Source organism: Myxocyprinus asiaticus, chromosome 37 (genome assembly GCF_019703515.2).
Source record: "Myxocyprinus asiaticus isolate MX2 ecotype Aquarium Trade chromosome 37, UBuf_Myxa_2, whole genome shotgun sequence".
Taxonomy (NCBI): domain Eukaryota; kingdom Metazoa; phylum Chordata; class Actinopteri; order Cypriniformes; family Catostomidae; genus Myxocyprinus; species Myxocyprinus asiaticus.
The window spans coordinates 12649068-12673122 of NC_059380.1; the positions used below are offsets into that span (position 1 = coordinate 12649068).

General features: G+C 39.1%; 1 protein-coding gene across 6 annotated transcripts in view; it reads right to left on the reverse strand.

Moving 5' to 3' along the window:
* The window catches only part of LOC127427698 (membrane-associated guanylate kinase, WW and PDZ domain-containing protein 1-like), a 204528-nt gene that overhangs the window by 106420 nt on the left and 74053 nt on the right, over positions 1 to 24055 (reverse strand). For all 6 annotated transcript variants that reach the window (XM_051675439.1, XM_051675442.1, XM_051675441.1 and 3 more), the window contains exon 2: positions 1235 to 1351. In XM_051675439.1, the coding sequence (XP_051531399.1) occupies positions 1235 to 1351 (117 nt within the window). The remainder of the gene's footprint in view (positions 1 to 1234; positions 1352 to 24055) is intronic.

Sequence of the window (24055 nt, forward strand, 5' to 3'; positions counted from 1 at the left end):
AATCAATTCCAATAGAGTTTGACGTTAGCATGTTGCTAAGCTAACAAAGCAATACTCTAATAAGCATACAAAATAGGGATGTACATGGAAAATCGATATTCGCGCCACTACTCGAATACCAAGATCACTATTCAGTTATTCTACACTTGCAACAGAGGTCTTCAACCTGACCCGAACAGGGCGAGTAAGGGGCTGATCAAACATGATTTTCTGTGTGTCTGCGCTGTTTTTCTATATACTGTTAACACACACTGTTGCACTGCATCTCACTGTTTTTCTTTCAGCATCTCGCACAAGATCAGCAAACATTCTTTATTCCCGCGTCAAGACTCCCAACGAGAAACTGATTAACAGTTTATGAAATCTTGCGGTTAACCGAATGTTAAAACCGTTAACCATGCACATCCCTAATAAAAATATATAGCATACACAAAGGCTAAAACAGTCCACTTTTAATTTTATAAAAATATTTTAATCAATATTTTGTGTTGTAAGTAGCCTATACTTGTCAGAAATACATATTTACAATCGTAATTTCTCTCGCTTTGTCCGCCATTGGAAGAACCTTACTGTCAGGAGCACACCTGTGATGCCTTGAAATACTATCTAGATATGCAGTTCACTAGGTTTTGGAACAGAGCCGAAGTGTCAAATCATGAAAATGTAACAAGTAGTAAACACAATTTTTACTAAAAGCAGATGTGAAACTAAAAACTACCTGAACCTTTTGATATTGTATACACATCATGTAGAGTATATCTACACAATATAAACAACATTTTGCGTAAATACACACAATGATACAGCTGAACTGTTGAAAAAAATCTCAGAACTATTTTTTTTCTATGAACTTGAAGTAGGAAAATATCTATCTAGACTTCTAGAAACATCTATCATACAGAATCAAAGTACGTCCACTCAACTGCACACGAGTCCAAAACTCTCTTTCTCTGCACAAATACAAAAACACTATTTCATCACACCTCTCCAAGAACATGGCTGCCACCTACTCGACCGAAAGGATTTCTGCAAATATTGACGCCGTCTTCCCTACCAAAGTCTCACGAGCAGTACAAACAGTCCAGCCATAATTTGTTAGCACACAGCTTCTGCATATGAACTTTGGCAAAAGTAAAGCAGAGAAAAGTAGAGCAAAATATAGCAGAGTATAGTAGTTCGGATGAAGAATAGACTGTATACTGAAGAAAAAAATAAACAGAAAGAGCATACTCACAAGGCACAGCGTGGCGGTAGAGGTTGTGTCGTATGGTTTGCTGAAGCTCATGGTCAGGGGAGGATTTCTGAAACCTCTGGCTCAGGTAGTGCTTCAGGTCTTTATTGAGTTTATTTCCTGCAGAACAGAGAGAAACAGACATGTTAATATTGCTGAATCATGGGTCAACTATCCTTTTAAGTTCTGTCTCAGGTGATACGATCACAAGTGTTCAGCGCTAAATAGGTGTAACAGGGTCCAATACAAATCTATCTGGATGTGTCCCGGACAACAGTAAAGGACCGATTAATGCCAGACAACGTAGTTGTATAGGCCGCCCCAGTGCACTCATGTTTTGTTACCTACCCTGACCTAAATCACGATTTTCATTTTGAGAGAAAAAGCACAACTGGCCTCAGAGAATTACGGGTTACTTTTTAACCATTGTATTGATACCAACGGATAAGAGTCCTTGCTAGTGGATAATGGTGCTGATGGATTCAAAACCAACAAAATCTCAGCAGGCTGTCTTTTACAGTCCATTTGCCTTACACAAGCTATACCACAGACAAGGACTTGAATGGGAAAAATAGTCCCTGATAGTGCAGAACCAGAAACATCTTGTTCAAGTCTGATGGTTTACCCACACCCATAAGTGCTTGTTAATGGACTCTTTTCACAGACTGTAATGATGCATTTCCACCTAAATTTAGCAGAGTAAATCTGTCCAAATGTTTTATTAGTTACTGTAATTTTTTTTATCTTATTCTTTGTATTCTATTACTCTGGCATTAATAATTAAAAAAAAAAAAAAAAAAAAAAAAAAAAAAACCTAGTCAACACAGCTGCAATGGGTTTTTAAATAGAGATGCTGAGAGTTAAAGTAAATTTGTCATCTTTCTTCTGACTGCCGTAATCTCTCTCAGTTTTTTCCCCCCAATTTTGGAAAGTCGTAGAAACGTAGGGACATAAAAGGAAATAAAGGCAGCATAAGGTAATCCATATGACTCCAGTGGTTTAATGCAAGACTTCTGAAGTGAACTGATTGGTTTTGGGTGTGAACAGACCAAAATGTAACTCCTTTTTCACTAGCATCAAATAATGAGCGTACCTAAGAGATTGCAGATTTATAGTAAAAAAAAGTTGTCACTGTTCTCATAGTTAGAATATCTCTTGGGGTCCTGGGTAGCTCAGTGGTTAAATACACTGGCTACCACCCCTGGAGTTCGCTAGCTCGCTAGTTTGAATCCCAGGGCATGCTGAGTGACTCCAGCCAGGTCTCCTAAGCAACTGGGCCAATTTGGTTGCTTAGGAGACCTGGAGGGTCCTTAGGAGGGTAGAGTCACATGGGGTAAACTCATCGTGGTTGCTATAATGTGGTTCGTTCTTGGTGGGGTGCGTGGTGAGTTGAGCGTGGTTGCCATGGTGGATGGCGTGAAGCCTCCACACACGCTATGTCTCCGTGGCAACACGCTCAACAAGCCACGTGATAAGATGCACAGGTTGACGGTCTCAGATGCGGAGGTAACTGTGATTTGTCCTCCACCACCCAGACTGAGGCAAATCACTACGCAACCACGAGGACTTAAAAACACATTGGGAATTGGGCATTCCAAATTGGGAGAAAAAAAATAAAAGAATATCTTTTATATCAAGAATATTGAAAATTATGGTCATCTTTACTTCAAAATGCAAGTTAATTGAACTTAGATCTACTTGAATAATATCTTTAAAATCTTTTAGTTTGCTGAACGTATATTGAGTTCATGCAACATGTAATCCAACTTGAATTGTTAAGTTGTTACACTCTCCCTGAAGTTGAGTAAACTCACAAAAACAAACCTAGCATCATGGATCAGCACAAGTGTCTTCCTGTCTTGTAATGAGCCAAATAAATACAGTAAGCCACTGAATAAATAAATAATAACTAACATGTTCATAAATGTATTAATTGAGGCGCATGGATACGAGAAGGTAATCCATGAGATATTAGCACCAGCTTTTAGCACGTAGTCGCACACCTCCATTCACACTCATGGGGATACCTGGCTGCCACCTCAACACTGTGTAAGCAGCAATAGAGTAGGACATGTGAAACATTTCCCACCCTCAGTTCCACCATCTGTTTAGAAAACACAGATCGCTTACCCAGCACCATTTCAAAGAGATGCCAATAGCCAAAAGCTGTTTATGTGTTAATGTGGTTCCACTGGGTGCCCACTCCAATGCCAGATCAGTCGCCGACACTGGCCTTCCCACAAACCCTCTATGACTAACTTGCCAAAGGACTTCCCTTTACTGGATTTATTGAAATATAGCATTCTGAAGAATTCTATAGAAAGCAACCTACATGTCTTCAAAATTATTTATATGTGGCTCCTTGTATGTATTACAGCCGTTTTGTGGTGAAATGATCACGAGGCGCACAACAATGCCTTTTATTTACTTTCTCACAAATCAATGGCAAAATGGCAGATTATCATCAGTTCATAAACACTTTTCGACTGTTCATCACATAATGCTTTCTTATGATAGCAAAACATTTTTACTAGGGCTGCTGATTTAATGCATTAATTCTGTGCAATTAGTTGTATAAAAAAATGCTTTAGCGCATCAGTCTGACGTATATGTACATAAATCAACAATTAAATACTAGCACAGACAAAAAGTACAATCACGTCCTATAAGAACTGGACAGCTTAAAGAACTCAATTGCAAAATGGTCTGATGTCGACTGTAAGCTTATGTTCAATATGGGAATAAAACCAAAATATCTTGACTACTAAAGCCACTTTTTGTATTGTCTAATTAATTGACAGCCCTCATTTTTATGATAGCACATGACTTGTAGGGCGATACATTTTTACATTTTCTTACATAACCAACTACATTTACAAGCTTGATCTACTGTACATCTTTCCTGCTCACTTTGTAGACTCAAGTTGGTTGACTGAAACTGCAATTTTAAACACCATATCCAACTCTGGAGAATCAAAAGCATCAGTGGACATCAGCAGAAAGTAAGGCCCTGTCCCAAATGCTACCCTCAGTCCTCATGGCCGGCACTGATATAATGCTGTATTGAGTGTCACTTCTAGGCATAATAGTGCGCATCAGTGCAGGCTCAGCAAAAGGGTGCATGTAGACCAGCATCAAACTAGCACTAACCAGCATAGCGGGGTAGTGGTAGCTCAGCGGTTAAGGCTCTGGGTTACTGATCAGAAGGTCGGGGGTTCAAGCCCCAGCACTGCCAAGATGCCACTGTTGGGCCCTTGAGCAAGGCCCTTGACCCTATGTGCCCCAGGGGTGCTGTATCATGGCTGACCTTGCACTCTGACCCCAGCCTAGCTGGGATATGTGGAAAAAAAGAAGAATTTCACTGTATATGTGCAAATGTATAATGTGTGATAAATAAAGAAAATTATTAAGAAAAATTATTATTAAACCAACATGTGATTTGCATGCTGGTTAAGATGATCTTTCAGCAGGTTGTGACAAGGCCTAAATAAACCTACAGGCCTTTATCAAGATGTCTATTTTTTTTTTTTACAATACTTTCTAGGTGCAATCTGAGTTTAGAATCATCAGCTAGTCATAAAACAGATGTGATACGTAGTGCGTTTCCTCCATGTAGGGTGTTAAGGTAATAGCGGCTTACCTGTACAGCGCACTGACTATAATAAGTGTGGACTGGAGATGTCTGATACTACATCAGCATTTCTGCACTCAACTCTGGCTGAGAAATAAAAAGATAATTGGAACAAAAATTTTCTCATTTTGAGACCAAATAAACCAACCAGGAAGGGAATACTTATAAGAACTAAGCTATTGAATGACTCCAAGTTCCCATTACAGGATGAAAACAGCCTTTTCAAGGTGGACGAAACAAGTTTGACAAGCAAGCTTTTACAGTGGGCACTTTTAGCAATTTCAGCCCCTCAGTAGATAATCATGTTGTGGAAACGTTTAAAGCAGATACTTATTACAATTTTTGTCAAAAGGATGAAAACTGGTCTGAATCTCTTTGTAATGTATTTTTATTTTATTTATTTTTTCCATCCACAAAACAAATTCAACCCTCAGCCTGTTATTACCTATGGAGAAGAGTGATCAAAAATATAGCAGGCTAATAAACACACACACAAATACACACATAATTTTGAGGCGCACACAAATATTTTAATCATTTTAGCAAAAAAAATTAAAAATACCATGGAATTTTAAATTGATTGTTTTGTTCATTTCTAGCTTTAAAGCCATCTAGTGTACTCCTAAAAGTTGACAATTATCTTTTAGTAGTTAAAAATGTGCAGTCTCTGTCTTATACGTAATAGTACATTTAGCACACAGTTTGTGTTACCTCTACCATGTATAGCAGGCTGTTAGTTTTAAAACAATTAGTTTTAGAAAAAGTAACAACTCTGCCAGTCAGTGTTCAAGCTAGAAGGTCAGAAAAGAGCTCTTCTCTTCTAATTGAACCTCCAGAGGATTGTTTCTCAATCGAGCCAAATCCAAGTCTAAAAATACACGTCAATGAAAACCCATTAGGCCACTTTTCTGAACTACAAAATGAATAATATGCGACTGAGAAACTGCTTCCTGTTGAGTTGGTATATGTGCAGCCTGCCATTGATGTTCGCACCATGACATACCGCTGTGAATTAATCCCCGCAACAGGTTGCAAGTCATTACTCAAACCTAAAGCAGCCAGACCCTGGCTCAGACTACACACCCACCACCCTCCATCCATCATCCCAAACTCACTTTATTCCCAATTAGCTGCTTACTAGTCAGACTCAACGTCAACAATGGACCCCTGGCCAACCAAATTAAAACTTGTCCGATCTGAGCTCTTGCCCTGCAGAGATGCTGGGAGAAAAGTGAGTAAAAACATACACTATATGGTCAAAAGCATGTGGACACCCAAACAACAAACCCATGCTTGTTGAATGATTAATATCAAAACCACTGGCAATAAAAATGGGGTTGGTCCACCCTAACAGCTTCCGGCTATAAAGTGCCCTCCAAAAACTGGGGGAACACAGTATGTTGTGTTAACAATTTTACTTAGAGGTGGGCTTATGTAGTTCATGGTAATATTAATAAATGTTTCTATTTACTTTTGTACAATAAACCATTTTAGAATATTAGAACATATCTCCTTTATATTACATTATATTATGCTTTAATTATTAAACTCTTATTCACTGTTGAATAGAAAGGCTCAAAAGGGGATAAATGGAGTGGGTGAAGTGAATGTGCGATGTTTAGGGTGTCTTTTTTCACAGAGCCCCATGCACTTTTTACCCACGAGTAGGCCACATAAGATATAATCTTATTATGTGCATTATGGAAATGGATTTAATGCAGGGTAAAGAGTGGTCTGAAAAAGCACCTTTTAAGGAAAAAGTGTTCTGTGAGGAAAATGTGATTAAGAAATACTTTTCGAACTGGGAGAGAACCATATCTTGGACCAGTAAAACTGCTATTATCTCATTCATGCACAATATTCCAACACACACACACCCACACCCACAAATGAAGTCTGAAAGGATGAGAGAGAAAAGACTGGGAAACATGAAATAATACATAAACAATAAATAAGCATCTTTTTATAGTGTTGTCCTCGTTGGTTGCAAGAATTACTCTGCTGGTTCTTGTTAATGGATCATCATCATCAAAAAACTCACAAATGAACTAACCATTGCACCTTGTACCCAGAATCATTGTACCCTTTATACTCCAAGCATTGTTCTGATTGTTTTTACCACCAGCAAGTTTTCAGAAAATATCACAGTTTTGAGGACTGCAGTACTGCTTCATTTTGCTTACTTTCTGCTAATTTATGCAGAGCCTCGAACAGAAATTACAGCAGCCTAGTGGTGCAAATCTTATCTTACAAGTTGCAGGCATACTGGTTTCTTGTTGATCATTGTGTTCATAATTCTGTGTGAAGATGAGCAGCTAAGGTGCTGATCAGAACTAAGCCTGATACTGTCTGATTTAGGCAAGTTTGAATATTTCTGTTAGCATAGAGAGTATAAAAGTGAATCAATGCCTGTTTTTAAACAGAACCTTTTTTTTCCCCTGTACACAGAGAATGAATTAACCTTGTCTGAGAAGTTACTCGATGAGCCTGAGTACAGTACATAAAAAGAACAATTCACCCCAAAATGAAAATCCTGTCATCGTTTACTCCACTTCATACAGTATATTTAGAAACCCATTTGACTTTCTATCTGCAGTGAAACACAAAAGGAGATACTTACAGCAGAATGTTCAAGCTACTCATCCCTTGGTCCCCATCCACTTTCATTGTATGTAAGTGAGCAGCACGATCATTCTCCTAAATGCCTCCTCATGTTCCACAGAAGAAAGAAAGTCATAAGGGTTTGAAACGACATGAGGGTGAGTAAATGATGACAGGATTCTCCTTTTTGGGTGAGCTATCCCTTTAATGTGAGTGTTTGTGTATTGGGGAACACCGTTTGGCATCCAAGCTCCAAATCACTCATGAAATACAGTAGATGATTAGAGAAGAAATTGCCACAAACTCAACTGCACCTGGCAGAGATACGGGTAAGCTCCCAACTGCAAACGCCCACTTAACATGAGCAGCCAATGCACACTGGATTAATTCCAAAACATTTATGTGTATCTGCATTCACGCATGTATGTAAGACAACTGTCTCTACGTTCTGGAAACCAAAGCTGCCAGGGTGCATTTTCAATTACCTGCCGGATCACAATAGCCGTCATAAGAAACTAAAGCACAGTGTGTTCTGTAACAATCCATTAAAACAGAAAAATGAGGCCGTTAATGTGTGTCAGTGGATTCTGATGAACATCATTGTCAGCCAACACCTGGCCTGAGTTTTTGGAAAAATGAAATCCAGTAACTGAACTCAGTCTTGTTTTACTCACTTGGCTTTGGAGACAGAACATGAAGGAACTGTCAGATTTGAGTCAAACTACATTCTGAACATTTTCCTCTGGCTGTGCATGAAAGTAGGAAATATAACTTTGTTCAGAAAGGCTCTTAGAAAAAAAAATTGGTGACCGACAGACGAGAGAAGAGAGCATATGACTGTATTCACTCACTCAAACGCATGCACACTCTTTAGTGGACTTCTAAAATGAGTAAGCAAAGTCCTCTCTCTGCAACTGGTTTTTTTAGTCCAGTGAAACTAATTAAAAAATGCAGTCAAATAGCATAAAAACCCAGAGGGGTGAGGATGTGTTTTTACGAACAGAATGGAATAAAATTCACCAGGAGAGCTTGTTATTCTGTAGAATGCTGTGTATAAGTGTTAGTGTAGGAGAGACAGGTATGAGGTCTGTAAACAGGCATCTGTCTGTTTGGTATTCTGTTCTCGTTTCGTCCCCAGCTCTACACTGCCCTCTGTGTTTTCCTCCATTAAGACTGGCCTGCATCACACTGGGCCCTGTCTCCATGGCAACGCTGGTCAGAGCAGCGCTCATCCAGCCATGGCGCTTAGGTATGCCGCCTCCTACTGGTAGTTCATGGTGACGAGAACACACAATAACAGATAAATCAAGCAAACTGTCTCTGGTTGTATTAGTACTAGCTAACCTAAAGGCAAAAAATGACTTGGATGTCAACTTGCAATCATTGTCTGCCTGTTCAAGCAAAAATTATGAGCTTAAAGGAATATTCCAGGTTTAATACAAGTTAAGCTCAATAGACAGCATTTGTGGCATAATATTGATTACCAGAAAAATTAATTTGAACTTGCCCCTCCTTTTCTTTAAAAAAAAAAAAAAAAAAAAGCTCCAATCTGGATTACAGTGAGGCACTTACAATGAAAGTGAATGGAGGCCAATTTTTGAACATTAAAATACTCACTTTTTCAAAAGTATAGCCACAAGACGTAAACAATATGCATGTTAACATGATTTTAGCACGATAAAATCACTTACAAAGCTTTTCTGTGTAAAGTTATAGCCAACTTTGCCATGACGGTGTAATGTCAACAAACTCTAAAACCCTAAAATTTCTGTAAAAATTACAATTTAAACAAGTGCTTTTGTAAAATTATAAGCTTCAAATTTCTGCCTTTAAACCCTCCATATATTAGCTACATTCACTTTCACTGAAAGTGCATCACTGTAACCTCCATTTTTTCTTTTTTTTAAGTGTTTTTTTAAACATTCCTTTAACATTTCTGAGTTTTAAGTCTATGCATACTATTGGTTTGTGAAAAATTATGTTTTACAGGACATTGTACCGTGAAAATCTGTCTCTGTCACACTTGCTATAAGAGTAAAATTATTAATTGAAAATACACAGATGTACTTGTACACATGCCAAACAAACTTTCAACTTGGAAATATCTAGGTAGCTGATATCAAAAACTACTACTACTGTCTTGCAGTGACATGCTCCATCTTAAACTATTTTAAACAGCATTTTGCTCAATTTTACAATTATTTGTACATGCAGCTCTTATGATCTCATATTAATGAACTTTTGCACTTTTTTTTTTTTAAATATTTGTAATATTTTTCCTGCGGTGTGACAATGAATTTTTAAATAAGGCAAAAAGTTGATCAAAAATGGGGAAAATAAAAGGTGACCAGTTACAGGACCTAAGATATGCACTTTCCTTTCATATTCAAATTAATTTTAATCTAAAATGTGGGACAAATACATACCCCTATTTTTTGTAATTGCAGTGTCATTTTGCAGACACACATCTTAACCCCTCATTTATGAAAAGGGACACATTGCTTTGTCAATCACATCCCACTACTGTTCATTGCAAGGATTTTAAATGACCATGTGTGACAAAAAAAGACAGAGACACTATCTCCAGCATCTCTCTCCAGTAGAAAGTGAAATTGTTTACCACATTCCAGATTACTTTTATTGATTCCCAGTGCTCTAGGCAGAAAATATGCTGCATGTCTGGGATGATTCATTGTCATTTATATTAGTCCTCTCTGACTGCAGGCATCATACAGGCTCTTTAGCTTCACTGGCCTTTATAGTAGTGTCTGAGTTATCAATGTGTTATATGGCTGAGAGGGTGTGTGTGTGTGTACTAATGGTGAGCCATTCACACAATGCATTTTTAATAGTTTTTAATGTAAACATGACGGACATCTTTGACCGCATCTTTGTTTAAGACGGCATGTCAAAAAAAAAAAACTTGTCTCGAGACACTTACAATCTATTCCATCTATTGCGTAGCATTTAACTTTTTTTAAACGCAAGAACGCATTCGCTTTGAATACTACCTTGCACTTACCCTTTTGGACCATATACCACTGTGATAAGGCTCTAGATTCGTGAGCAATGGAGGAGTCAGGAGACAGCGAACAGTTAAGGTCAGTCTCTTTATTTCTCATTCAATGTTATGGCTTACAGCCAACTCAACAAAAGGGTTCTTTGTGTTGCTTTATTTTTCTCTTGCTCATCCCTGATCCTCTCTCCCAGCTCTGATGCTCTGGCGTGCCTTTTCAGGTCTCCCTCCGTCATCACTATTATCAGAGAAAGGTGTCAGAGTAATCATAACCCAGGTTACGATCCTTACCGCTCTCCCTCTCCCGCAGACCGACATATGACCACGCCCCCCATGCCACAACCACTTTATATGTTTACCACACAATACATGACATTAAAACAGTCCCCATAATATGATTAAATAAGGAAAAAATTATATCCTTCTCCTATCTTAGCCCTTATAATCCTGTCTTAAAAGTTTTTTCAAAGAAAACAAAGTTTAAACATTCCATAAACTTGGCTCGACGATAGTTCTCGATGTTTGGGCAGGACTGATAGCGATACGATTCCCCCCCCTCCCCCTCCCCAGCTGTATCCAGTCAAGCATCAGACAACCAAATTAAATGTTTATGCCACCAAACAAATCAGACCTTTCTGATAGGATTAGCAGAAGCATTAAGACTTAAGACACCCGGTGTGGAGCACCACAATTAATTAGCACAGCCTATTAACACTGCTAGCTTCCACTACAAGCTGGATAGGAACGGTTGTAAAGCAGCTTAGCATCATTGTTTGTCTGCCTATGAATATTTCCTCATTAGGGCAATCCGTGAGTGTGTTTTAAGTTTACAGTAGACTGGTTCTTTCAGGACATCACAAAAGGAGATTTGTAAGACTAGGGGTATAAGCAGGTGAGAATGGATTGACCTGGTTTCTAGCTATCATCTGTAGTTTTTGCAGTAAATGTGCCCATTTGTGCTTCTTTTACCCCAAATCCTAACCTTAAAGTCCATATTTTATCCTTAACAGGCAAAAGTAGGGTTGGGGTATGTTTAGTGGCAGGGTTAAGTTTAGGTCCAAGGTTTCTGTGGGACCTCAAACATAATAAACACAGTGTTTGAATGTCGCACACCATTTAAGATTTTTTCCAGAACAAGGGTTAACATTTACATTTAAGACATACACTACAGTAAGATTTTCTGTAAAGCTGCTATGAAACTATGTGTGGTTATGAAAAGCACTACAAATAAAAGTGACTTGACTTGATATAAACACGACAACTGAGTAACTGCTAAAAAAGCCCCACACTTGTCGCTTGTCACAATATCTGCTTGTTAGAACAAAATCCAAGATTAATATAGACAAGATAGCTTTTAGCACTTGTCTTTTTAAAATTAATTAATTGTCAATTAATTTCCACATTTAAAGGTTTTTTGCAACTACGGCCACTTTTATGTCTCAGGAGTCGATTTTTAGTAGAACTAACAGATACAGGGCCACGTCCACACTAATCCTATTTCGTTAAGTTTTTAGTTTCCTAATTATTTTCCAAAATATGCAGCAATGGAGAGCGATTTTGCAAGGCTCTGTTTAAGGTGGAGGAAACATCGTTCCTGTGTGGATGAGAGGCAAAAATGTAGCAAAATCAATGCATTTGCAAACAAAAATGTATTAGTGTGGCCTTAAACTTTTTCAATTGATTTTCCAACTTCATCTTGTTGTTTTAAAATTTTTTTAATATTATTTAGAGAGAATTCAGATAAAGTGGGACAACTGGTAAAGTGGGATTTTTAAGGTTAATTATTACATACATCTGTGTGTATTGTTAATAATCATTGTGTATAATGTATTGTTGCATTACTTAAAACCACATTAAAGGGATATTTGACCAAAAACTGAAAATGATCTTATTATTTACTCACCCTCATGCCATCCCAGATGTGTATGTCTTTCTTCAGCAGAACACAAAGATTTTTTGAAAAATATCTCAGATCTGCAGGTCTATACAATGTAAATGAATGGTGATCAGACCTTTGTAGCTCCAAAAATCACAAAGGAAACATAGAAGTAATCCATAGGACCAATATTTAAGTCCTTTTTTACGCAAAATCTCCACTTTAACTTACAGATGGGAAAGTGAAACTAAACAGGCACCACATGTGACTTTCAGATGTAAAAGTGACATTTTTATCTGTTTCCCACCCACACCTATTATATCACTTCTGAAGATATGGATTTAAACACTGGAGACATATGGATTACTTCTATGTTTCCTTTATGTGATTTTTGGAGCTAGAAATGTCTGATCACCATTCACTTGCATTATATGAGCCTACAGAGCTGAGATATTCTTCTAAAAATCTTCATTTGTGTTCTACAGAAAAAAGAAAGTGAGTGTGTGAGTGGGGGGCACATGCCTCCCCGGGACCCCCCTCTAGAACCGCCACTGCCAACCACAGTGCAGAGGATTACAGCTGGACTTCTGACAGACCGCCGACAGAAACACAATGCCCCATTCCTAATAAAACATCCAGATGTGGTGGAACTGCTGAAGGTCATCTCCTTGCATCTCTCTTAGCTCATACTTCCTTCCATCCGTCTCTCCTGAAGTGCTGCTGTCTCATGGCTTTTCTCTTTTGTTATCCCCACTTTATTTGTTCCCTCAATCCATCCCTTGTCTTTCTTTTTTAATCATCTTGATACATATGTCCATAAAAGTCACTTTCTTTTTCACCTCAGTCACACTGTTGCTGTCTTGCTCCACCAGTGGGTTTGATTAAAGCCTCTGTGATATAACCCACTCTCACCCCACGCTGGGACAACAGCACCCCACAGTGTACACTGTGGCAGGGCGCTCTCACAAGTCAATATGGCATCCCACCACCCAACCAACAAGCGCACACACACACACAAAGACACTCCAGGTTCGTGGCACCAAGCCAGCCTTGCTAACAAGACCCTTCGAACCTGTCTCACCCTCACTCACCTGCAATGATTCTTCATTTTGCTGATGCAACACAGTAACAAAGTTAAGCATTTGCGGTCCTCACAAGGAGAAAAGCCCAGTGACTAAGAAAACAGCTGCAACCAGTTGAGCCAAGACCACCGACATCATCTTAGATCTTCCACGATTACCACCAGGGGGCACTAATGAATATAGTCCAGAGTTGAAACATCAGCGTAAAGTTACAAGAGAGATTCATTAAATATGTTTAATGTGGTTAAAATTAACAATGAACACATTACCTAATTTAAAACTGATTCATTCTTTATGGTCTGTTTATAGAGTTCTTGTAGCTCAAATGTTAGAGCATTGTGCTGACAACACCAAATTCATGGGTTTGAAAATACCTTAAATGCACTGTCACTTTGGATAAAAGTGTTGCCAAATGCATAAATTATAAAGCTTGCTTTGTAAAGACTGGCAGAATAAGGACAGCAGCACCAGTGTCCATGCTCAATTTACAATCCCACACTCTCTTAAAAATGAAATTCAGATGGGACGTTTAACCAAAATAATTAGCAGTCTTTGAATGGTGGTGATCTTACGAATCCTGTCAAGAAAATTTCCTGGGCATATTATATTTTGCATAAAGAAAATAAAGCATACATTTAGGACCAGAAGATTATTATTATTATTTTTTTTTTTTCATCATTTTCAGGAAATGTAAGCACATTTTATCAACCAATTCTCATCAACGTAACGCGTCCGTTTGACTTTTACTATTCCCATTGATTTCAATGATGATTCTCAATCATTTTACACAGTCATGTTTTTACTGTATTACAATAAAAAGGTGCTGTTGTACAATGATTTTCTTAATTACAATCAGTGAAAATGAAAGGAAGTATCAAGAGTGTACTACTATGATTTATAAATACTTTATTTAAATAATAATTGTTTCTATATTACTGTAATGAGAATATTATAATGACCATCTATTTTCTGCATTGCGGTAATGAGAATTTGGGGCTAAAATGTGTGACTTTCATGAAAATAATGTGACAAAGCAAAATGGCCCTAAAAATAGCCTTCATTTTGTATAGTCACAATATAATTTCTTATTTGTTTCTTTTGATTTTGAAGTAAAATAGGACCAGGACATTTTCTTGACAGGATTCGTGAGAATCACCTATAAATGAATTAACATTACAGCTCAACGTGTATGAAATATCACCTACGAGTGAAACATATGTGTGCATTGCTGTGGGCTCGTAGCAAAAAAAAAACAAAAACAAAAACAAAAAAAATGATATTAAATGCATTGACATATCTAATTATCTATAGACAGCCCTAAGTAGAATTGGCTATGAAATTATCATGCAACTCAAGTAGTAGCCTAATTTTTGAGGGCAATTAATTTGTAAAATGTTCCTTTAGTTCAACTCTTGGGAAAATATATACATTTTAAAAGGATCTCAGTTCATTCTAACATTTTAAACCTTGTGTTGACAAGAAATTAAAACTGTGTATCACAAATATTTAATGGTGAGTTTATTTCAGCAGAGCGCAAGACGAGATGACAGTTTAGATCCAATCATTTCTAATCTTGTGAAAAATAAAAGTTTGATCAAATAAACAAATGGAGATCATCATTAACCAGCTTATTTGTCCCAACACTTTCTCTTTCTATCCTGTCATTCCCACTACACCCAACACTGACACAAATGGCGGGATTTCATACCACATTCTACCTCCAGACTTTTGCACCCTCCATCCATCACTTCCCTCTTACGGACCAATTCTCCCACTGCCACTGACCCTTGAGCAGATGGCCATGAACTAGTTTCTACAGTGGTGATGCTGAGTCACAGGCCAGCGGGATGTTATGCACATCACAGACAAACAAGGTGATGTTATCCACATTAGGGCCTCCCTCTACGCCACATCTGCCTCGCTCTAAATATAGCAGCAAAAGTGGAGACATTCCTGCCCAGTCTACAACGCTTAAAGGGACAATTCATCCAATAATGAAAATTCTGTCATAATTGAATCACCCTCATACTGTTCCGTATGACTTTCTTTCTTCCATTGAAAACAAAAGGAGATTTCAGGCAGACAGAGTATACATGATGTTTTGGGGTGAACTATCCCACTCACTGGGAGCGGGAGGACCGCTGCATCTATACATGTACATCATTATACAAGGTTTAGGCACCTTCCCAAACAAGCCTTTTTTTCCTCTCTCAACACACTAATCTGTCAGTGTCCCAAATGCAGCTCTGATCCACCCCTCTAGAGCAGTGCATAGGCCTACTGCATACTCTGGCCCACTTTCCCAAACAATCACAGTACTAGAGAGGGCACAGTCATATATTCCCTTCCCTAACACAGCAGGCTCCTTGTTCTGCTTTTTCTTTCTTTATTATTATATATATATATATATATATATATATATATATATATATATATATATATATATATATATAATACATTTCGAAACGCAAATCTTTTTAATTCTTTGACTTTATAAATGAAAACCTGATCCCAGAACAGATCAAAAAAGCAAATTCAACTCAAATCGCATGAGCTATACAAGAAAGCTTAAAATCCTAGATCAGCATCAAAATCTCCCAGTTTAAAGCCTCTCTCAAACTGTGCCACATGAATCTGTAATGAGTCATCTGTAAGCGCTGTTTGAATAAGGACAGCTGATATAAAATGGGTAGCTGATGCATAACATGTACATTTCAATTTTTTTTAAGCAACATAACTGAAAACTGTAGACTATATAAATGTATAAGGGTGCATATCCTAGGTCCTGCAAGTGGCAAAAATGTCTATTAAAGGGATAGTTCACCCAAAAATTTAAATTCTCTCATTTACTCACCCTAATGCCATCCCAGACATGTATAACTTTCTTTCTTCAGCCGAACACAAAATACATTTTTTTAGAAGAATATCTCAGTTCTGTTGTTCCATATAATGCAAGTGAATGGTGATCAGACTTTTGTAGCTCCAAAAATCACATTAAGGAAACATAAAAATAATCCATAGGACTCCAGTGTTTAAATCCATATCTTCAGAAGCGATATAATTGGTAGAAGAAAAACAGGTTTTAATCAGGTTTTTTACCTTCACCACTTCATTTAAATTGGTCCTGCAGTGTGAAAATGATTTTTTAAAAGTACAAATATTCCATGTAGTGTCTCTATTAGCCTAGTTGTGGCATAAATGGGCATTAAGTCACAATTTACGCTCTACTAAATATTTGAGCGTTGCACCATTAAATTTATGTAGGACGTAACCCTACATATAAACTATAGATAGATAGATAGATAGATAGATAGATAGATAGATAGATACGGCAGCCTCCAACCAGGAGTAACTGATGGAATAAAAAAGCAGACTGATATTTAATGACATCAATGAGCTCATGTTTTGGTTGACAGGCATCAGTCCTTTCGACATATGATGGTGTTGGCATTTACACTCATTTACATTTACAAGAGAGAGAGAGAGAGAAAAAAATAAATAAAACGTACTTTTAAGTGGCTCTTCAGCATGAAACCGATCTAACGGTGCCGTTTTTAGGGTGCGCTGCCCAGTGTCAAGTTCAACACAAAAAAAAATAAAAAAAAAAATATCATATATATATATAGGATATTAAAATGAATAAATGTCTATTTTTCCAGCCTGTTTTATTAGTATTTATCACCCCTCATTTATTTTAGATACAGTTCCTATATATTATTATTTACACAGGGCAAATATACTATTTATTAAATCTACTTTTATTACGTATACTATTTTAATGTCTGGAAAACCAGATTCTAAATATTACATTTTGTAAATGCAACGACTGGAATTGTTCGGATGAAGGGGGTACAAAACTGTGAATCCTGAACAAAACAGTTTGGTGAATACATGTTTACACATTAGCTTCCACTCAGCTGACAAGCAATGAAAGTAGCTACGTGATTAGCTAGTTAGCTATATGCTCGTTGTCACGGAGAGTAAAAGATGGACTTTATTTACTTTCCAGCATTGTGTCTCACCAACTAGGCAACAGCGAAGCATGAAATCAACACTCACCATACACAATCCACCACCGCACCGATATATCGGTCGGGCACTAAAAGAGACCTTTCTACAGACTCTGAAAAACACCAAAATAAAGATGCCCAGGGTCCCTGCTCATCTGCGTGAACGTGCCTTAGGCATGCTGCATGGAGGCATGAGGACTGCAGATGTGTTCAGGGCAATAAATTGCAATGTCCGTACTGTGAGACGCCTAAGACAGCGCTACAGGGAGACAGGAAGGACAGCTGATCATCCTCGCAGTGGCAGACCACGTGTAACAACACCCGCACAGGATCGGTACATCTGAATATCACACCTGTGGGACAGGTACAGGATGGCAACAACAACTGCCCGAGTTACACCAGGAACACACAATCCCTCCATCAGTGCTCAGACTGTCCGCAATAGGCTGAGAGAGGCTGGACTGAGGGCTTGTAGGCCTGTTGTATGGCAGGACCTTACCAGACATCACCGGCAACAACGTCGCCTATGGGCACAAACCCACCTTTGCTGGACCAGACAGGACTGGCAAAAAGTGCTCTTCACTGACGAGCCACGGTTTTGTCTCACCAGGGGTGATGGTCGGGCTCGCGTTTATCGTCGAAGGAATGAGCGTTACACCAAGGCCTGTACTCTGGAGCGGGATCGATTTGGAGGTGGAGGGTCCATCATGGTCTGGGGCGGTGTGTCACAGCATCATCGGACTGAGCTTGTTGTAATTGCAGGCGATCTCAATGCTGTGCGTTACAGGGAAGACATCCTCCTCCCTTATGTGGTACCCTTCCTGCAGGCTCATCCTGACATGACTCTCCAGCATGACAATGCCACCAGCCATACTGCTCGTTCTGTGCGTGATTTCCTGCAAGACAGGAATGTCTTGAGTCTGGATCTCAATCCCAATGAGCATGCCTGGGACCTGTTGTATCGGAGGGTGAGGGGCCATTCCCCCCAGAATTGTCCGGGAACTTGCAAGTACCTTGGTGGAAGAGTGGGGTAACATCTCACATTAAGAACTGGCAAATCTGGTGCAGTCCATTAGGAGGAGATGCACTGCAGTACTTATTGACTGTCCTTTTGATTTTGACCCCCCCGTTCAGGGACACATTATTCCATTTCTGTTAGTCACATGTCTGTGAAACTTGTTCAGTTTATGTCTTAGTTGTTGAATCTTTTTATGTTCATACAAATTTTTACACATGTTAAGTTTGCTGTAAATAAAAGCAGATGAAAGTGAGAGGACGTTTCTTTTTTTGCTGAGTTTATATGGTGTCATATATAGTTTAAAAATTAGAAACTGTTTAAAATATATTTAAATGTGTTTAAAAATAGTTTCATGGTTCTCATAGGTGGAAAAAAAACATGAGAAAACTTGCTACTACTACAAAAAAAGAATTCTTAGTCAAGGGAATGAGAAATGCATACAATTTTAATGCTTTGTCTACTAAATTTCATTTTTTCAAATTTATAAAATATCAAGCACCCATATGTGCAGGCTATGTTAATACTGCACACCCTGAGGTGCTTTACAATCTGTCAAGCCAACCAACCTCCACTGATGCAAACAAAGGCACGATGCATGATTGCGCTCATCACCTGTGTCACATTTAAATGTTAATGCGAAATGCATGATGGTTTTGGTTCATTTTCAGTTTCAACACTATTAGATTGCATCTTTGGGGAGGTCTATATGGATTTACTATAATGGCATTAAAAGTTGCAGGAAAACGCAGGCACTATATAGTAGTGGCTGCGGTCTCTCTTGTACTGGGAGGGAATTAATCATGAGGTCTGGCATGAAGCTGGTAGTGACAGCTTTCTCCAGTGCAGGCTCCTTCATCATTCATTCCACTGCACTGTGACTAAATGCTTTCATGCTACATGTCATCAAGCTCTTTATGGGACCAGCAACCAAAACAATGGGTTCCTCATAATATCATCTCCATTTCAATCCCATCTTCCTTCATTACAAGCATATCCTCATTTCCCATTTTCATCCTTTCTACTTTGGAAAATACTACTTCCTGTTCTCCAACAGAGCACCTGTCCAAGACAATATATTGGAGAAATGCTTGGAAATTATGCATACAGAGGGAAGTGCTCCATTTCGGCCCCTGTTTTACTGGGTAAAACCAATCAGTGACCTTCTCTGTGGGGCCACTGGTTTGCATAGAAGGGGCCAAATCATAATGAGCCAACAGAGATTTTGAATTTAAATTTGAGAGAATTTAAATCTGAAGCCTTCAATGACATTCGTTAATGCTTACAATATAGTCCATCTCTCTGTCTCACACACACACGATAACTTCACCCTCTTCCCTTCCCTACATCTAGCTTTGAGCTTGGTGCAATTATATTCTTAACTTGTTCAGTTCTTAACAGAATAAGAGTATCATAAAATTAGTCCATATGATTTTATATTCGAAGTCTACTGAGGCCATACAATGTTTATGCGAGGAACAGACCGAAATTTAAAGAGATAGCTCACCCAAAAATGAAAATACTCTCATAATTTACTTGACTTTCTTCCTTCTGCAGAACACAAAGATATTTTAAAGGATGAATTATGTGCTTTTGTCCATACAATGTAAGTCATTTGGGTTTAAAACTTTCAACCTCCAAAAAAAGGGCATAAAATCAGCATAAAAGTAACCCCATATGGTTTAATCCTTGTCTTCTGAAATTATATGATGTCTTTGGGAAAGAAACAAAGAAAAAATTGGTCCATATTTACGAAAAATATTCGCGTCTCACCCAAAGCTATCATATTTCTTCAGAAGACATGGATTAAACCATCTGCAGTTAATTTTATGTTGCCTTTATGTCCTTTTTGGATCTTTAAAGTTTCGAACACCATTTGCATTGTATAGATAAAAAAAAACACTTTATTCATCATTCAAATTATCTTTGTTTGTGTTCTGCAGAAGAAAGCAAGTCTTACAAGTTTGAGATGGCATGAGGGTGATTAAATGATGAGAATATTAATTTTTCGAAAGGAACTATCCTTTTAAGTTTATAATAGAGTTAATTACATGATATGCTGATTAATCGCGATTAATTAATTGCAGAGAAAGGCAATCAAATAAACATAATTCAACATGAAATGATTAAATAATTATAAATAATTATATTTAAATAATTATAAATATAATATACAATAAATATAACAATGAATTAAAATACATTACATTATCATTTTGCAATTTATTCGTCAATCTGTCCAAGGTAGACTTTATGAGTTTACAACTTTGTGTACATAAACTTTACAAGTTGATAACAGTGTTTTTAGGACGCTGTATCAAGTTAAATGAAGTTTAAACTTATAAAAAAATAAAATAAAAAAAAACATTTCTGTACAACTGTTTCAGTGCAAGAATGTGTCCTCATCTTATCCTGCCTGCTGTCATTAAGTGTGGTTTGTTGCCCATACAGCTGCAGGGGGGATACTTAATAGTATACATTTTTTTAACATGTTAGTTTTTACATATTTAATTGCACTGAATTAATGCATTAAAATCGACAACCCTAGATTTTTGCTATTGTGTTTTTTGTTTTTGTTTTTTTTTTTTTTGGAGTTTGCCAGCCGGGGTCACTACAAAGTATTGTTGTTTGACAAGAGCTGCAAAATGATTCTTCAAAAATGTCTACTTTAGTGTTCCATTGTAAAAATATCAGCATACACATTTTGAAAACATGAGTTAATTTCACAAAACATATTCATTCTTAAGATTTTCGACTATTAGGGGCCTGGGTAGCTCAGCGAGTATAGTGACTACCACCCCTGGAGTCGCGAGTTCGAATCCAGGGCGTGCTGAGTGAGAGCCAGGTCTCCTAAGCAACCAAATTGGCCCAGTTGCTAGGGAGGGTAGAGTCACATGGGGTAACCTCCTCGTGGTCGCGATTTGGGGTTCTCGCTCTCAATGGGGCACGTGGTAAGTTGTGCATGGATCACGGAGAGTAGCATGAGTCTCCACGTACTGTGAGTCTCCGCGGTGTCATGTACAGCGAGCCACGTGATAAGATGCACAGACTGACGGTCTCACAAGTGGAGGAAACTGAGACTTGTCTTCTGCCACCCGGATTGAGGTGAGTAACCGCGCCACGAGGACCTACTAAGTAGTGGGAATTGGGCATTCCAAATTGGGAGAAAAGGGGATAAAAAAATAATAATAATAATAATAATAATAATTGACATATAATAAGGTAGAAATTACAATATTGCAATAAAAAAAATAAAAATAAAAATAAATTCCCCCCACCTCTAACTGCAACACTAATTTAATGTTAGATTACACTGCTGTTGAAAGGTAACACATGTATGGACTAGAAATAAAGGCATGATTAATTTACTGCAGCTGATAGTGCTAAAGAGCACAAACTTTATCAGGGAAGCATGCAGTGGGGCTGTTCTAGATCCACTTTACTGCCATCTAATGAAATAAGAGCTCACGCACACAGAGGTAGAGATAATGATGCAATTATACAACTTCACCTGGCAGCATTCCAGAACATCTTTCCTCAGCCCCACCCTGCTTGATTATCCCTCCCACATCCTAACACATGACTTCAGTCACTCCTCATCCTGCCCAGGATGTCTTTAGCCCTGCGGCCACAAAACAGTCCTTGGGCTGAGAAAATCCAACTGAGAAACCTGAACTCTGTTTAAAATAAGGGTGAGCTCCCGCAGGATAATGGAAAGACAAAACGTTCAAACCAACCCCACTTAGATTTTTTTCTTTGTCAAAATGGAAAAAGATGGTCATAAGTACAGCAAAAAGAGCAGAACTGCATTAATGTATACATCAACACACATGAGAATCAGAATGAGCTTTATTGCGAAGTATGCTTACACGTACAAGGAATATGTCTTGGTGACAAATACAACAAAACAATACAACAAGACAGAGACAATGGAATAAAAATAAAAAGCGAATAGAAAATATAAGTATATATAGAAATGCACAATAAGGGGGGGCCTGGGTAGCTCAGCGAGTATTGACGCTGACTACCACACCTGGAGTCGTGAGTTCGAATCCAGGGTGTGCTGAGTGACTCCAGCCAGGTCTCCTAAGCAACCAAATTGGCCAGGTTGCTAGGAAGGGTAGAGTCACATGGGGTAACCTCCTCGTGGTCGTGATTAGTGGTTCTCGCCCCCAATGGGGCGTGTGGTAATTTATGCGTGCATCACGGTGTCATGCACAATGAGCCACGTAATAAGATGCGCGGATTGACTGTCTCAGAAGCGGAGGCAACTGAGACTTGTCCTCCACCACCTGGATTAAGGTGAGTAACCGCACCACCACGAGGACCTACTAAGTAGTGGGAACTGGGTATTCCAAATTGGGAGACAAGGGATTAAAAAAAGAAAATGCACAATAAAACAATATTGTGGCGGCGGGGGTGTGGTCGAGTGTCCGTCTGGAGAGAGAGAAAGTGGTAAGGGCACTTGCACCTGAGCTAGATTATGTGTAACACCTGTCTCTAATTCCACTGAGCATGGGGAGAATGGCATATAAGCAGCCACACCACCAGCAGAGAGGGGGAGAGAGTCTGGCACAAAGAAGGCCACAGCTGAAGCTGTTACATTTAACCTGTTATGTTTATGAAGCTGATGTGTTTAAGTGACTATGTGCCTGTGAAGCTGATGAGTTTGTAAAGTTGTAAAGCACTGAAGTGGCCTATTAAATGTCCTACCTAAGCCAGGAAAAACCTGCTTCCCTGTGTTCTCCTTCCCGCCTGCTGTAAAGCTGTCTACACTGGTGCTGAAACCCAGGAATCATTGAGGTACACCCCATGGAACCCTCCCAGTTGGCCGAGATCCTCTAGTCCCTCGCCAGCCTATATCAGAACCACCAACAATCCCTGCTTGAGCTCCGCCAAGACCAGGATCACCAGTTCTTTGAGATCCTGCGAGCTCAAGCAGAGGACCGGCATGCGATCTGGAGCCTTCTTGGCAAGGAGAGAGCCCCGGCTGTGACCCCGGACAACAGTAGCCCCCACCCACGCTCCTGAAAATGGGAGTGGAAGATGACGGAGACATTTCTTGACCTTTTTAGCAGACGGCTGTGGTCTGGAGCTGGCCGCGTTACAAGTGGGCAGCCAGGCTCCTTCCGCTCTTGTCCGGGGAAGCCCAGCTTGGTGCCCAACAGCTGCCGGTGGCTAACCTCCTAGCCTATGACCTGAAGAAGGCCATCCTGCAGCAGGTGGGTCGAAGTCCGGAGCAGTACCGACAGCTCTTCCAGACCTTGAAGCCTGGGAAGTCCGACTGCCCGTTTGCCTTTTCCCAACTGCTCCGAGACGCGTGCCGGAAATGGCTGCTGGCGGGGAACCGCAACGTCGTGGGAGTCATCGATCAAGTTGTACTGGAGCAGCTTATCCTTCATCTGCCAAAAGGAATGGTGGAGTGGGTCCAATGCCACAGCCCAGCGTCGCTGGAGGAAGCTATCCAACTCGCGGAGGACCATATGGCGGCGTACCTGAGGGCGGAAGAGCCCTCTTCTCTCTCTCTCCCTCTTCCCCCTCCCCTTGTGTGTTCCCCCCTCCCCTCTCACTCTGCTCTCTCTCCAGAGCCCAT